The following is a 16,999-nucleotide window of genomic DNA, read 5'->3' as shown; positions in this document are numbered from 1 at the left end:
GATGGGGGGGAGCGAGTGGAGGAAGGAGCGCAGCACGAAGGCTGTCAGCCTGGGGGGGAGAGAGGCAGATGGAGGAGAGGCGGGGGAGAGAGGGGGGATGGGGGGGAGAGAGGCAGATGGAGGAGAGGCGGGGAGAGGCGGGGGGATGGGGGGGAGGGGGGGAAGGGGGGAGAGAGGGTGGGGGTGAGAGAGGCAGATGGAGGAACGGGGGAGAGAGGGGGGGGGCGGATCCGGACAATACGGGGAAAGGGGAGGGGGCAGAGAGGGAGCTGGAGGATTGGTGGGGAGATGGCAGGAGAAAGAGTGCAGGCAAAGAGGGCGAGGGAAAAGAGATGGAGGAGAGGGGGGAGATGGTGGATGGGGACAGGGTAAAAATGGGAGTTGGAAGACAGTGTGGAGGGGGAGAGGGATAGGGAAATTGAGAGAGTGGGGAGATGTAACGGGGGGGATGCAGTGGAGAGCAGGGGAGGGGGGGTGGGAGGTTTCAGGAGTGGGGAGGGAGGGAGGGGCCGACGAGAGAAGAGGGGGAGAGAGGGAGGGAGAGAGGAGGCGGGGAGAGGGAGGGGATGGGGTGGGGCTTGGGGTGGGGATAGGATAGGGTTCGGCTGGGGTCGGGACGGGGCAGGAAGCTGCCCTTCCCTCACCAGGTGTTTCCTTCGGGGTCGCTGCTTCCGAAGGCGCTGAAGGAGCCATCGAGGTGCTTGTAGGTGAGTTGTCGCTGGTAACCTGGAGGGGATCAGTGGGGGGGGGGGTTAGGGTGGCACTGCCCAGGGGGAGGTCACACACACACACACACGGGGTCACACATACACATGGGGTCACACAAGCACGTGGGGTCACACACAGGCACGCGGGGTCACACAAATGTACACGGGGTCACGCGCACACACACGGTCTCACATACACACACACAGGGGGTCATATACACGGGGGCGCGCGCGCACGCACACGGGGTCACGCACGCACACGGGGTCACACGCACACGGGGTCACGCACACGCACGCGGTACACATACCCCGGTTTGCATTGACGGTGCTGAAGTCGAGATGGTTAAAACTTAAAATTCCTAGGCATCAATATCACCAACAACATCTGGACCACCCATATTGAAGCAACGACCAAGAAAGCACACCAACGCCTCTACTTCCTTATAAGGCTTAGGAAGTTCAGCATGTCCCCATCAATTTCTACAGATGCGTCCAAGAAAGCATTTTATCAGGATGTATCACAGCTTGGTTTGGGAACAGCTCCATTCAAGACCACAAAAATTGTAGCGAATTGTGGACGCAGCCCAGTGCATCGCACAAACCAACCTCCCTTCTATCTTCTATGAACATTGAATTCTCCCAATTTTGGTAGCCCTTGCTGTCTCCTCCCCTTCCTATCTCTCCCTCAGCCCTCGGTCTCCTCTTTTTCCTTTCTTCTCACCGCCTCCCCCCCCATCAGTCTGAAGAAGGGTTTCGGCTTGCCTATTTCCTTCGCTCCGTAGATGCTGCTGCACCCACTGAGTTTCTCCAGCTTTTTTGTGTACCTTCGATTTTCCAGTATCTGCAGTTCCTTCTTAAACACATCCCTTCTATTGACTCAATTTATACCTCACACTGCCTCAGTAAGGTCAGCAACATTATCCAGGACGAGTCGCACCCTCTCCCATCAGGCAAAAGGTATTGGAGTGTGAAAATGCACACCTCCAGATTCAGGGACAGTTTATTCCCCGCTATTATCAGGCAACTGAATCAGCCTGCCGGAACCAGAGAGTAGTGCTGAATTATTATCTACCTCATTGGTGACCTTCGGACAATCTTTAATTGGACTTTGCTGGCTTAACCTTGCACTAAACGTAATTCTATGTATCTATACACTATAAATGGCTCGATTGTAATCATGTATTGTCTTTCTGCTGACTGGATAGCATGCATCAAAAGGTTTTCACTGCACCTCGGTACATGGGACAATAAACTAAACTGAAACACAGGGTCACAAACGCAAGCACAGAGACACTCACACAAACGCACACACACACAATTACACACACAGACACTCACACAAACACAACACATACAGCCACAAACACATAGACACACAGATGCACACATACACAGGAATGCAGACACACACAAAGTACACAAACACAGATAAATACAGACACAAATACACACACACACACCTCACACACTAACACGCATACACAACACGTAGACACAAACACGGCGATACAGACACATAGTCAAACATAGACACACACACGTACACATTCATGCACAGACACATAGAGGCACATACCCACTGACAAACACCTCTATCCCCCCCTCCCCCCATTCATACTTCTCCGTGCCCCCCCACCCTTCCCCCTATCCCACTCCCCATTGCCCCCTCCCCGTCTATCCTACTCCTCCCCCCGTCCCCAGCCCCCTGCCTGACCCTACCCTCCCTTCCCTGCTCTGCCTCCCTCTCCCCCTAATCCCGTGTTCCCCTGACCCTCTCCCCACTGCCCCTTCCCTCCCTGCCCCCCCGGTGCCAGCCCGTTGTGAGTGTAGAACTCGCTGGCAGCATTACCTGTCTGCAGGAAGCCCACAGCTTTGGACCTGATTTTGGGAGAGAGCTGGTGGGTTTTCTCCAGGTAACTCAGCACCACGATGTTGGGGGTGAACTTCACCATGTTCTGCTCCCCGCAGCCCGTGGGGAGTCGCAGCAAACCATCCAGGTTGTCCATGGCGCTGCCCATCAGGTCACCTAGGGGTCAGAGAGGGCCAGAGAGTCACTGACCCCACTGGGACTCCCCAACGGCCCACCCCCATCATGTCGGGACTCCAACCCCCTCCCTCCTTCCCAGCGAGTGTGAATGCCCCACCCCCCCCATTACAGTGGTCCTCATTTCACTGCCCCCCTACAGTGGCCCTGTCCTCCAGTGCCTTCCAGTGGACCCTCCCTCCAGTGGACCCTATCTCCAGTGGATACTCCCTCCAGTGGACCCTCCCTCCAGTGGACCCTCCCTCCAGTGCCCAACCTTTCCCTTTAGCTCTGGACCTCGAGTCCTGGCAACATCCTTGTAAATCTTCTCTGCATTGTTTCCAACTAAATGGCATCTTTCTACAGCAGGGTGACTAAGATGACACACAATAGCCCGTGCAGCCTCACAGGTGTCTTGTAAAGCTGCACAACGTCCCCACCGCTGTACACAATCCCTGACTGATGAACGGCAGTGTGTCCAAAGCCTTCTTCACCATAGAAACATAGAAAATAGGTGCAGGAGTTGGCCATTCGGCCCTTCGAGCCTGCACCGCCATTCAATATGATCATGGCTGATCATCCAACTCAGTATCCTGTTCCTGCCTTCGCTCCATACCCCCTGATCCCTTTAGCCACAAGGGCCACATCTAACTCCCTCTTAAATATAGCCAATGAACTGGCCTCAACTACCTTCTGCGGCAGAGAATTCCAGAGATTCACCACTCTCTGTGTGAAAAATGTTTTCCTCATCTCGGTCCTAAAATATTTCCCCCTTATCCTTAAACTATGACCCCTTGTTCTGGACTTCTCCAACATCGGGAACAATCTTCCTGCATCTAGCCTGTCCAACCTCTTAAGAATTTTGTAAGTTTCTATAAGATCCCCCCTCAATCTTCTAAATTCTAGCGAGTACAAACCGAGTCTATCCAGTCTTTCTTCATATGAAAGTCCTGACATCCCAGGAATCAGTCTGGTGAACCTTCTCTGTACTCCCTCTATGGCAAGAATGTCTTTCCTCAGATTAGGAGACCAAAACTGTACGCAATACTCCAGGTGTGGTCTCACCAAGACCCTGTACAACTGCAGTAGAACCTCCCTGCTCCTATACTCAAATCCTTTTGCTGTGAATCTTGGTGGTGAGCTCTAATTAATGATCCCACATAAACAGTACACCCGAGCAACAGACTCTACCTCTGGCCCACAATGTCTGTCAAACATGGTGCTGAGATAAACTAAACACGTGATCCATCTCCCTCCATTCTCTGCAAACACATGTCCAATCTAAAAGCCTCTTCAGCATCATAATTGTAGTTGCCTCCACCCCCACCCCAGGCAGCAGGTTCCAGACATCCACCACTCTCTGTAAAAAACCTGCCCCTCGTACTGTCATAGCATGGAAACAGGCCCATGCCAACTAGTCCTCCCTATCCACGTTTGGTCGATATCCCTCTAAATCACACCCATCCATGTACCTGTCCAAATGTTCTTTAAATGCTGTTATAGTACCTGCCTCAGCTACCTCCTCTAGCAGCTCATTCCATATACCCGCCATTCTCTGTATGAAAATGTTACTCCTCAGGCTCCAATTAAATCATTCCCCTCACCTTAACCTGTCTCCTCTGGTTCTTGATTCCAAACGTTCCGAAATCTCCTTTAAATGTTGGCCCCTTCATCTTAAATCAATGCACTCTCGTGTTTGACATTCCCACCCTGGGAAAAAAGGTTCTGACTGTCCCTAATGATTGTATCAGGTCTCTCCTCAACTTCTGTCATTCCAGACAAAACAATCTACGTCTCCTGCCCTCCCAGTTATAAAATCCCGGTCTGCCCAACCTCTCCCTGTAGCGCAGGCCCTTGAGTCCTGGCAACATCCTTGTAGATTTTCTCTGCATGGTTTTGAGCTTAACAACATGCTTCCTGCAGCAGGGTGACCATAGCTGAACACAATACTCCAAATGTAGCCTCACCAATGTCTTCTACAACTGTAACATAACGTCCCAACTTCTGTACTCGGTTGCCTGAATGGTGAAGCTAAGCAGGGTGGCACAGTGGCGCTGCAGTAGAGTTCCAGACCCAGAGACCCAGGTTTCATCCTGACTACGAGTGCTGTCTGTACACAATTTGTACATTCTTCCTTGACCTGCATAAATTTGTCCGGGTACTACGGATTCGTCCCACACTTCAATGACGTGCAGGTGTGTAGGGTAATTATTAAATTGTAAATTTTCCATAATGTGTGTAGGATAGTGTTAGTGTGCGGGGATCATTGGTAGGCATGGACTCGGTGGGCCGAAGGGCCTGTTTCCACACTGTAAATCGAAACTAAACTATGAAGAAGGGTCCCGAGGCGCAAGGTTGCATATCCTGTGCCTCAGCCGTTGAGTTAGTGCAGCACATTGTGTTTGGGGCCCAGCCAGTGTAGGTGTGAGGCCCCTCGTGGATGGGTGTCGGTGTAGAGTGAGACGCTCTGCTCTCCCACATTGCCGGGGCATGAACACCAGCATCTCATCTGCTTACCCAGCACCGTGATGGAAGCTCGTTCTGACCCTTCCACCACATCCTCCCGGACTTGCAGCACGATTTCCTCCGTCACGCTTCGACCTGGAGTGGGACACATGGACAAGGTGCAGAGGTAGAGACTGGAGAGTAGGGAAACAGGCCCTTCGGCCCAACCCATCTATGCTGACCAACATGCCCCATCTACCACCTACCCGCATTTGGCCCATATCCCTCAAAACCTACCCTATCCAGGCACCTGTTACAGCCCTTGCCTCAACTACCTCCCCTGGCAGCTCGTTCCATACACCCACCACCCTCTGTGAAAACGTTGCCCCTCGGGTCCCTATTAAATCTTTTCCTTCTCACCCTAAACCTAGAGAAAAACAAAGTACTGGAGTAACTCAGTGGGTCAGGCAGCATCTGTGGAGGAAGTGGGGACAGGTGATGTTTCAGCTTGGGATGCTACTTCAGACTTGAAACAATTTCTATCCATTACCTCCACAGATGCTGCCTGACCCGCTGAGTTACTCCAGCACTTTGTGTTTTACTCAGGATTCCAGCAATTGCAGTTCTTTGCATCTTGACCTTAAATCTTTACTCTGCCCCTGTTTACAGATGCTGTTGGGTTCCTGCGTTTATCTCCGATCTCTTTGGGAAGTTTATCAAACCCCCCGTGAGGGATGAAGTTGACACAGCGAGGGAAGAGGTTCACATACGGACAATAGAAAGATGGAGGAAGGCTGAGGGAGCGAGGGGCAGAAGGGCAGAGACTGGTGTGGTGTGGGTGTGGGTGAGGCAGCAATGAGCAGAGGGACCGCTCTCACGCACAGACCGAGAGCACAACCACACATACATAAAATGCCTGCACGGGCACTGGGCACTTACCTGCCGGGCAGAGCAGCGAGCTGTGGGTCAACTCCGTCTCCGAGCCTTCCGGCTGTGGAGAGAGGGAGGCAGAGGTGGTGAGGGGAGGGGGAGAAGGAGTGGGGAGGGGGGGGGAGAGGGGAGGGGGGAGGGGAGGGTGGAGAGAGTGGTGAGGGGGGGGTGGAGAGGGGGAGAGGGAGGTGAGGGGAGGGGGAGAGGGGAGAGGGGAGGGGGAGAGGTGGTGAGGGGGAGAGGTGGTGAGGGGAGGGGGGAGGGGGAGAGGGAGAGGGGAGGGGGGGGGAGAGGGGAGGTGGGGGGGAGGGGAGGGTGGGGAGGGGGGAGGGTGGTGGAGAGGGGGGAGAGGGGAGGGGGGGGGGAGAGGGGGAGGGGGAGGGGGTGAGGGGAGGGGGAGAGGGGGGGAGGGGGAGGGGAGAGGGGGGGAGGGAGAGAGGGGGAGGGGAGAGGGGGAGGGGTGAGGTGGTGAGGGGAGGGGGAGAGGTGGGGAGGGGGGAGGGGGGGAGAGGGGGAGGGGAGGATTACATGGGGGGGGGGGGGGGGGAATCCCGGGGGTACTGTGGGTGGGTACGGGGTGGAGGGAAGTGGTAGATGGGGGTAGGGGAGTGTGGAGGGGTACAGTTGTAGGTAAGGCAGTAAAGCAGGGTAAAGGGGGGGCGTGGGGCAGTGGGGGGGGGGGGGGAGGTGGGAGTGGGGAGGGGGGGGGGGAGGGGAGGGGAGGTACGGGGGGGGGGGGGGGGTTGGGAGTGGGGAGTGGGGAGGGGGGGGGGCGGCGGCACTGACCTGGATGAGCAGCGACCTGCGTACTATGTCCACGGCCCCTCTCTCGGGCACGGACACCACCTCGTTCCCGCACATAGTGGCGGAGAGCACGGACTCAGCGGCCACCGTCACGTTCACCTCCCCTACAACACAGCGGAAGAGTGAGGGTGGGGACAGGGGCAGCAACAGAGACCCCCGTTCCATCCTGACTACGGGTGCTGTCTGTACGGAGTTCGTACGTTCTCCCTGTGACCGCGTGGGGTTTCCCCGGGAGCTCCCTTCCCTCCCACACTCTAAAGACGTGCAGGGTTGTGGATGAATTGGCTTTGGTTGTAAATTGTCCGTATTGTGTAGGATCGTGCTAGAGTACTTGCGTTAGCCTGCACGCTCGGTGGGCTGAAGGGACGGTTCCCGCACTGTATCTCTAAACTAAACTGCGGGGAGAGGGCGAGAGAAAGGGAGGGGGGCAGAGAGGGAGTTTGTAAAAGAGAGGGTGAAGGAGAGAGAATGAGAAGAAAAGAGAGAGAGAGGAAGGGGGATAGAGGGAGGAGGATCGAAGAGGAGACGGTAAGAGGAAGAGAGAAGCAGGAGATGTGGTGAGGGTGAGGTGGGGAAATGGGGAGAAACGGTAAAGAGAGAGGATGAAAGATGAGAGGGAGCAGGAAAGGGGAGAGGGGGAGAAAATTAGAGGGGGAGACAGGGGGGTGGGGGAAAAAACGGGGGGAGGTAGAAAAGGGGAGCGGGAGGCGGAAGAAGGGTTGGGAGAGGAAAGGGAAAAGGGGGGAGAAGGGAAAAAAGGGGAGGGGGGAGTAAAGGGGAGGGTGGGGGAAAAGGGGAGAAGTGGGTAGAAAATGAGAGGGGTGAGAAAAGGGAAAGAGAGCGAGAAAAGGGGAGGGGGGGACAGGCAGGGAGAGAGAGGGAGAAGGGGAAGGAGAGAAGAGAGAGATACGGGGAGAAAGCGAGTTCGAGGGAGAGTCCAGGAGGGAAAGGGAATCGAAAGAGGCCGTGAGAGAGAGAGAGTGCAGGAGGCAGAGTGAGGGCAGAGAAGACATATTCGCTTTGGTAAAATTGTATATTGTCCCTAGTGTGTAGGATAGTGCTCGTGTACTGGGTGATTGCTGGTCGGTGCGGACTAGGTGAGCTGGAGGGCCAGTTTCCACGCTGTATCTCTAAACTAATCTGATATTCATGTCCACAACACATTGCAGAGTGAAGGGAGGGGGAAAGAGACGAGTGCAAAATGCAATTAGTCGAGGATCGGACGCAGGGACCTGGGACAGATGCAGCCACTCCCTCCCTCACCCCCCCTCCCATGCCCCCTTCCCCCACTGCCCCCGTGATGGGGACAGGGACCTGGGACAGATCCAGCCACTCCCTCCCCTTCCCTCGCTGCCCCAGGGGTGGGGTAGAGGCAGGTGTAACCCGGTCACTAACTCACCCAGCCCAGTGGCTGTAAGGTTCCAGCTGACAGTGACACTGTCTGTAGATAAGACACACACTTGAACCTGGCTGTCTGACGACTTCAGCTCAAAGCCCTGGGCTTCCTGCAGCGTGACCTTGACCTTGAGACGGGGTGAAAGGGTAAACGGGTCAGTGTGTGGTCGACTGGGTTCGCAGGGGAGGTCACCGGTCCCTGTGCTCACACTTCAGCAGATCTGCATCGGGAGATTCACATATCGGCACGGAAACAGGCCCTTCGGCCCATCGTTCATGCTGACCACGGTGCCTTGGCTAAGTGAAGCCCACCTGCCCGCGTTTGACCCATATCCCTCTACACCCCCCCTGTCCATGTACCCGTCCAAGTGTCTTTTAAATGCTGTTATGCGACCTGCATCAACTACCTCCTCTGGCAGCTCGTTCCAGATACCACTCACGCTGGGTCTGAAAATGTTGCCCCTCAGGTTCCTATTAAATCATCCCCATATCACCTTAAACGTATGTCCCCTGGGTCTTGATTCCCCTACTCTGGGTATTCACCTTATCTATTCCCCTCGCGATTGAATAACCTCTATAAGATATCCCCTCATCCTCCTGCACTCCAGTGAATAAAGTCCAAGCCTGCTCAAGCTCTCCCTATAGTTCATGCCCTCAAGTGCTGGCAATGGCATATTTTGTGTAGCAGAGTGATCAAAGTTACACACAGTACTGTCTTGTAAAGCTGTACCATGACGTCCCCACCTCTGTACTCAATCTCTGACTAATGAACGCCAGTGTGTCCAAAACATTCTGCACCATCCTGGTGGTGAGCTCACATTAATGAACACAGAACATAAACAGTGCAGCCCAGGAACTAGCTCTCCCTCTGGCCCACAGTGTCTGTGTCAAGATAAACTCATCTTATCTACCCAAACATGATCCATATCCTCCATTCTCTGCAAATCCATGTGCCTCATAAACACCACTATCGTATCTGTACCACCACAACCCTGACAGCATGTTCCAGGCCCACACCACTCTCTGTAAACTACTTGCTCCTCTCACCTTATAACTTCTGCAGTTGTATAGGGCTCTGGTGAGACCACATCTAGAGTATTGTGTACAGTTTTGGTCTCCTGATTTGAGGAAGGACATCCTTGTGATTGAGGCAGTGCAGCAAAAGTTCACGAGATTGATCCCTGGGATGGCGGGACTGTCATATGATGAGAGATTGAAAAGACTAGGCTTGTATTCACTGTAGTTTAGAACTATGAGGGGGGGGATCTTATAGAAACATATAAAATTATAAAAGGACTGGACAAGCTAGATGCAGGAAAAATGTTTCCAATGTTGGGCGAATCCAGAACCAGGGGCCACAGTCTTAGAATAAAGGGGAGGTCATTTAAGACTGAGGTGAGAAAAAACTTTTTCACCCAGAGAGTTGTGAATTTATGGAATTTCCTACCACAGAGGGCAGTGGAGGCCAAGTCACTGGATGGATTTAAGAGAGTTAGAGAGAGCTCTAGGGGCTAGTGGAATCAAGGGATATGGGGAGAAGGCAGGCACGGATTATTGATAGGGGACGATCAGCCATGATCACAATGAAGGGCGGTGTCGGCTGGAAGGGCCGAATGGCCTCCTCCTGCACCTATTTTCTATGTTTCTAACTATGCATCTAGTCTTTGGCATTTCCATCCTGGAAAAAAGGTCCATAATGCCCACCAAGTGCTAGTGTACCTCAGTAGGTCAGGCAGCATCTCTGGAGAACATGGACTGGGCAACATTTAGGGCTGGGACCTTTCTTCAGATTAAAGTAAACCTCAGCTGCTGGAAAAGCTCCACTGTCCCATCTCTAATGCCTCCTCATCCTTCCTACAATCGGTGAATTGGCACCACCAGTAGTGGCCGCCTCGCCAACAGTCTGTCTGTCTGTCCTTTCTTCTTTTTGTTATTTTTAGTATGCGTTAAAAAGTATGTTTTAGTGTTCCTTGTTTTTTTATGTGGGGGTGGGGGGGGGGGGACTTTTTGTCAATCTCGCACGTCGACGGAGATGTGACATTTTTCCGTATCGTATCTCCATCCCCGCTGCGGCCTAACATCGTGGAGTTGCGGCCTTTCCTGGAGACCGACAGGCACTTCAAGCCGCAGGAGTCTGCGGGACTAACATTGCGGGGCTTGCGATCCCTTTGCTGGGGATCAAAGCTCCAACCGCGAGGCCTGTGCACTGAAGCCCGAGGTCTCTGTGAAGAAGAGGTCGACTCGGGAGCTCCATGCTTCGGAGAGTTTCAACAGCCCCGACGCGGGGGTTTCGATCACCCCGACGGGGGCTTCGATCGCCCCAACTAGGGATGGTTCGACACGGGTGACCATAGAAAAATAGAAAATAGGTGCAGGAGTAGGCCATTCGGCCCTTCGAGCCTGCACCGCCATTCAATATGATCATGGCTGATCATCCAACTCAGTATCCTGTACCTGCTTTCTCTCCATACCCCCTGATCCCTTTAGCCACAAGGGCCACATCTAACTCCCTCTTAAATATAGTCAATGAACTGGCCTCAGCTACATCCTGTGGCAGAGAGTTCCAGAGATTCACAATGTGTAAAAATGTTTTTCTCATCTCAGTCCTAAAAGATTTCCCCTTTATCCAAAAACTGTGACCCCTTGTTCTGGACTTCCTGCATAAGATCCCCCCTTAATCTTCTAAATTCTAGCGAGTACAAGCCAAGTCTATCCAGTCTTTCTTCATATGAAAGCCCTGACATCCCAGGAATCAGTCTGGTGAACCTTCTCTGTACTCCCTCTATGGCAAGAATGTCCTTTTTCAGATTAGGAGACCAAAACTGTACGCAATACTCCAGGTGTGGTCTCACCAAGACCCTGTCCAACTGCAGTACAACCGCCCTGCTCCTATACTCAAATCCTTTGGCTATGAATGCTAACATACCATTTGCTTTCTTCACTGCCTACTGCACCTGCATGGCTACCTTCAATGACTGGTGTACCAGGATACCCAGGTCTCGTTGCATCTCCCCTTTTCCTAATCGGCCACCATTCAGGTAATAGTCTACTTTCCTGCTTTTACCACCAAAGTGGATAACCTCACATTTATCCACATTATACTTCATCTGCCATGCATTTGCCCACTCACCCAGCCTATCCAAGTCATCTTGCAGCCTCCTAGCATCATCCTCACAGCTAACACTGCCCCCCAGCTTCGTGTCATCCACAAACCTGGAGATGTTGCATTCAATTCCTGCGTCCAAATCATTAATATATATTGTAAATAGCTGGGGTCCCAGCACTGAGCCTTGCGGTTCCCCACTAGTCACTGCCCGCCATTGTGAAAAGGACAAAGAGGAATGAACTTTATTGCCTTCCACCACAGTGAGGAATGTGGAATCCACTGTGATGGATGTTTATGTTAACTTTTATGTGGTTGTGTGTCTTGTTGCTTATCACTTTGTAGGGCTGTATGGTAATTCAAAATTCATTGTGCCTTTACTGGTACATGTGACAATAAACTGCAGTGTAATCGAAGTCCATGACTTCCTGACTCTTATAGCGAATGCCCCAAGCAATGAAGGCTGGCATTCCATACGCCTTCTTTACATTTAATCTACTTGCCATCATCTACAGTGAGATTGTTTTCAGGGGAAAGCTGCACCTGTACTCCTTAATCTCTGCTCCACAACACACCCCCAGGGCCCAACGTTCTCAGTGAATGTCTGACCCTGGCTTGACTTCCCGTAAAAGCACTATAGAGCTCTAAAGTGAAAGGGGCAAAGTTGAATGGTGATGTGCGGGGTCAATTGTAACACAGAGAGTGGTGGGTGTCGGGAACGCGCTGCCAGGGATGTTTGTTGGTAGATACGATGGTGGCATGAAAGAAGCTATTCGACTGGCTCATGGGTAAGCTGTGAATGAAGGGATATGGATCACGTGCAGGCAGAGGAGATTAGTTAAACAACATCATGATGGGCATGGAAATTGTGGGCTGAAGGGCCTGTTCCTGTGCTGTACAGTGTCATATTCATACATATCCAAATCCCTTTTGCCCAACTGATCAATATGCCACTGTAATTTATTGGACTCTTCCTTCATTCTCTGCAATACCATCTGTTTCAGTGTCAGCTGTAAACATACTAATCATGTCTTATGCACATTCTCATCCACATCGGTGATATCAACTACTATCAGCAATGGGCCCAGCACCGATCTCTGCGACGCACCACTAGTCACAGGCCTGGGCGAGGCGGTGAGGGGGGAATGTGGGAACGGTCAGGGCTGGCAATCTTGCCCTTCCCCGCGGCCCATGGGTGCCTCCCCACCCGGGGGTGCCCCCCCCCCCCCCCCCAACCCGTGGGTCCCCCTCACCATGAGGCTGTGGGCCAGGTAGTTGAAGAGCTTGGCCTTGAGGGTGAAGCCCTCGCTCCTGACCACAGCGTAGGGTAGGGCCAGCTCCAGGAAGAAGGGCTTGAAGGTGGTGAAGGAGGCGGTGGGCGAGAGGCCGAAGCCGGTCTCCCCGTTGCAGAACACGCTGCCCTTCCACTCCGTGATGGCGTCCGGGATCGTCAGCTCCACCGAGGCCCGGCCCTCTGGCCTGTGACACAGGGAAGACCCATCAACCCATCCTCTCCCTGCTGTCCCACCCATACCAGCTCCCTCCCTCAGCTGGCACCACCCCACCACCCCTCCCCCCTCCCACCACAAAAAAACTGGTCTCTGGACCCCCTTGCAGTTCCCACCCCCCCCATCTCCGTAACCCTCCCCGGCCCATACACCCATCCCCGTCTCTGTATCCCCCTGCCTGCAGTCCCCCCCCCCCCCCCCCCCAGGCCCCCTTTGCCCATACACCCTTTCCCGTCTATGCCCCCACCCTGGCCCACTACACCATGGCCCGTCTCTGTAGCTCCCTCCATTCCTGCAACCCCATCTCCCCGCCTTAATAACCCGTCTGGCCCCTACCCCCACTCCCCATTTCAAACCCTCTCCATCCCCTACACCCCCGATCCCGATCTCTGTCAACCGATCCCCTCTGCTCCCTCCCCATCTCTAACCCTCTCCCACACGCCTCCCTTCGGGTAGTTTACCCAGGTGAGGTGAGGTGAGGGGGAGGGGGTGAGATCAACAGACAGTGTGTGGTGCGGTGAACCTACCCGACTGGAATCAGGTCCCAGAGCCAGGTCTCGGGGAAGTACTGGCGGACCTGGAGCTGCCTGGGCCCCAGGGAATCTCTCGCCGCTCCCGACTCCACCATGCTGTACATGACGTTCTGAACACGTTCTGGCGGTCCTGGCATTCCTTCTGCTGTGACAATCCCACTGATAATGTTGGTTGAGGAGGGAGCACTGCGCGGTGTATGTGGGGGGGGGGGGTGAGGGAGCACCTCACTGTGGGGGTGGGGGGGGTGAGGGGGCACCACACACTGCGGGGGGGGGAGGGGTGAGGGGGCACCACAATGTGGGGGGGGGGGGGGTGAGAGGGGCACCACACTGTGTGGGGGAAGGGTGAGGGGGCACCACACTGTGTGGGGGGGGAAGGGTGAGGGGGCACCACACTGTGGGGGGGGGAGGGGTGAGGGGGCACCACACTGTGTGGGGGGGGGGTGAGGGGGCACCACACTGTGGGGGGGGGGGGGGTGAGGGGGCACCACACTGTGGGGGGGAGGGGTGAGGGGGCACCACACTGTGGGGGGGGGGGGTGAGGGGGCACCACACTGTGGGGGGGGGGGGTGAGGGGGCACCACACTGTGGGGGGGGTGAGGGGGGACCACACTGTGGGGGGGGGTGAGGGGGCACCACACTGTGGGGGGGGGGGGTGAGGGGGCACCACACTGTGGGGGGGGGGGAGGGGGCAGGCACCACACTGTGGGGGGGGTGAGGGGGAACCACACTGTGGGGGGGGGTGAGGGGGAACCACACTGTGGGGGGGGGGGTGAGGGGGCACCACACTGTGGGGGGGGGGGGGGTGAGGGGGAACCACACTGTGTGGGGGGGGTGAGGGGGGAAACCACACTGTGGGGGGGGGGGGAGGGGCACACACACTGTGGGGGGGGGGTGAGGGGGCACCACACTGTGGGGGGGGGGGGGTGAGGGGGCACCACACTGTGGGGGGGGGGGGTGAGGGGGCACCACACTGTGGGGGGGGGGGTTGAGGGGGGCACCACACTGTGGGGGGGGTGAGGGGGGGAACCACACTGTGGGGGGGGGGGTGAGGGGGCACCACACTGTGGGGGGGGGGTGAGGGGGGCACCACACGTGGGGGGGGTGTGGGGGGAACCACACTGTGGGGGGGGGTGAGGGGGCACCACACTGTGGGGGGGGGGGGGCGAGGGGGCACCACACTGTGGGGGGGGTGAGGGGGGGGGAACCACACTGTGGGGGGGGGGGGGGTGAGGGGGAACCACACTGTGGGGGGGGGGGGGTGAGGGGGCACCACACACTGTGGGGGGGGGGTGAGGGGGCACCACACTGTGGGGGGGGGGGGGGGGTGAGGGGAACCACAATGTGGGGGGGGGGGTGAGGGGGAACCACAATGTGGGGGGGGGGGGTGAGGGGGAACCACAATCTGGGGGGGGGTGTGAGGGGGAACCCACACTGTGGGGGGGGGGTGAGGGGGGAACCACAATCTGGGGGGGGGGGAGGGGGAACCACACTGGGGGGGGGGGGGTGGGAGGGGGTGCACCACACTGTGGGGGGGGGGGGAGGGGGGCACCACACTGTGGGGGGGGGGGGGGGGTGAGGGGGCACCACACTGTGTGGGGGGGGGGTGAGGGGGCACCACACTGTGGGGGGGGGGGGGGTGAGGGGGCACCACACTGTGGGGGGGGGGGGGTGAGGGGGCACCACACTGTGGGGGGGGGTGAGGGGGCACCACACTGTGGGGGGGGGGTGAGGGGGGCACCACACTGTGGGGGGGGGGGTGAGGGGGCACCGCACTGTGGGGGGGGGGTGAGGGGGAACCACACTGTGGGGGGGGGTGGTGAGGGGGCACCACACTGTGGGGGGGGTGGTGGGGGGGGGAACTACACTGTGTGGGGGGGGTGAGGGGGAACCACACTGTGGGGGGGGGGTGAGGGGGCACCACACTGTGGGGGGGGGGTGAGGGGGCACAGCACTGTGGGGGGGGGTGAAGGGGCACCACACTGTGGGGGGGGGGGGGCACCACACTGTGGGGGGGGGTGAGGGGGCACCACACTGTGGGGGGGGGGGTGAGGGGCACCACACTGTGGGGGGGGGCACCACCACTGTGGGGGGGGGGTGAGGGGGCACCACACTGTGGGGGGGGGGGTGAGGGGGCACCACACTGTGGGGGGGGGGGGTGAGGGGGGGGGGGGGTGGTGGGGGGGGGGGGAGAGGGGGGGTGGGGGTGGGGGGAGGGGGGGGGGGGGGGGGGGGGGGTGGGGGGGGGGGGGGGGGGGGGGGGGGGGGGGGGGGGGGGGGGGGGGGGGGGGGGGGGGGGGGGGGGGGGGGTGAGGGGGAAACCACACTGTGGGGGTGGGGGGTGAGGGGGCACCACACTGTGGGGGGGGGGTGAGGGGGACCACACTGTGGGGGGGGGGGTGAGGGGGCACCACACTGTGGGGGGGGGGGTGAGGGGGCACCACACTGTGGGGGGGGGGGGGGTGAGGGGAGCACCACACTGTGGGGGGGGGGGGGGTGTGAGGGGGCACCACACTGTGGGGGGGGGGGTGAGGGGGGCACCACACTGTGGGGGGGGGGTGAGGGGGCACCACACTGTGGGGGGGGGGGGGGGGGGTGAGGGGGAACCACAAGTGGGGGGGGGGGGGGGGGTGGGGAAACCACACTGTGGGGGGGTGGGGGGGGGGTGAGGGGAACCACACTGTGGGGGGGGGGTGAGGGGGGAACACACTGTGGGGGGGGGGGAGGGGGGGGGGGGGGGGGGGTGAGGGGGCACCACACTGTGGGGGGGGGGGGGGAGGGGGACCACACCACACTGTGGGGGGGGGGGTGAGGGGGGCACCACACTGTGGGGGGGGGGGGGGGAGGGGGCACCACACTGTGGGGGGGGGGTGGTGAGGGGGGCACCACACTGTGGGGGGGGGGGGGGGGGGGGGCACACGTGGTGGGGGGGGGGTGAGGGGGGGGCACCACACTGTGGGGGGGGGGAGTGAGGGGGCACCACACTGTGGGGGGGGGAGGGGGCACCACACTGTGGGGGGGGGTGAGGGGGGGAACCACACTGTGGGGGGGGGGTGAGGGGGGCACCACACTGTGGGGGGGGGGGGTGAGGGGGAACTACACTGGGTGTGGGGGGGGTGAGGGGGGGAACCACACTGTGGGGGGGGGGAGGGGGCACCACACTGTGGGGGGGGTGAGGGGGCACAGCACTGTGGGGGGGGGGTGAAGGGGCACCACACATGTGGGGGGGGGGGGGGGGGGGGACCACACTGTGGGGGGGGGTGAGGGGGGGGCACCACACTGTGGGGGGGGGGGCACCACACTGTGGGGGGGGGGTGAGGGGGCACCACACTGTGGGGGGGGGGGGGTGAGGGGGGCACCACACTGTGGGGGGGGGGGTGAGGGGGCACCACACTGTGGGGGGGGGGGTGAGGGGGCACCACACTGTGGGGGGGGGGGTGAGGGGGCACCACACTGTGGGGGGGGGGGGTGAGGGGGCACCACACTGTGGGGGGGGGGGGGGTGAGGGGGCACCACACTGTGGGGGGGGGTAGGGGGCACCACACTGTGGG

At 58.3% G+C, this 16,999-nt stretch overlaps 1 protein-coding gene across 1 annotated transcript in view; it reads right to left on the bottom strand.

Moving 5' to 3' along the window:
- LOC129694693 (murinoglobulin-2-like) overlaps window positions 1-16,999 on the bottom strand; it is a 116,347-nt gene that overhangs the window by 35,863 nt on the left and 63,485 nt on the right. Inside the window, 9 exon segments of the mRNA XM_055631433.1 lie at window positions 1-49; window positions 645-726; window positions 2,557-2,733; window positions 5,248-5,331; window positions 6,115-6,166; window positions 6,892-7,013; window positions 8,309-8,432; window positions 12,661-12,886; window positions 13,443-13,593. Of these exon segments, the coding sequence (XP_055487408.1) occupies window positions 1-49; window positions 645-726; window positions 2,557-2,733; window positions 5,248-5,331; window positions 6,115-6,166; window positions 6,892-7,013; window positions 8,309-8,432; window positions 12,661-12,886; window positions 13,443-13,593 (1,067 nt within the window).

This window comes from Leucoraja erinacea, unplaced genomic scaffold, assembly GCF_028641065.1.
Source record: "Leucoraja erinacea ecotype New England unplaced genomic scaffold, Leri_hhj_1 Leri_75S, whole genome shotgun sequence".
NCBI lineage: Eukaryota > Metazoa > Chordata > Chondrichthyes > Rajiformes > Rajidae > Leucoraja > Leucoraja erinaceus.
Note: the sequence above shows the minus strand (reverse complement) of the source record. Positions and strands in the feature narration are given on the sequence as shown.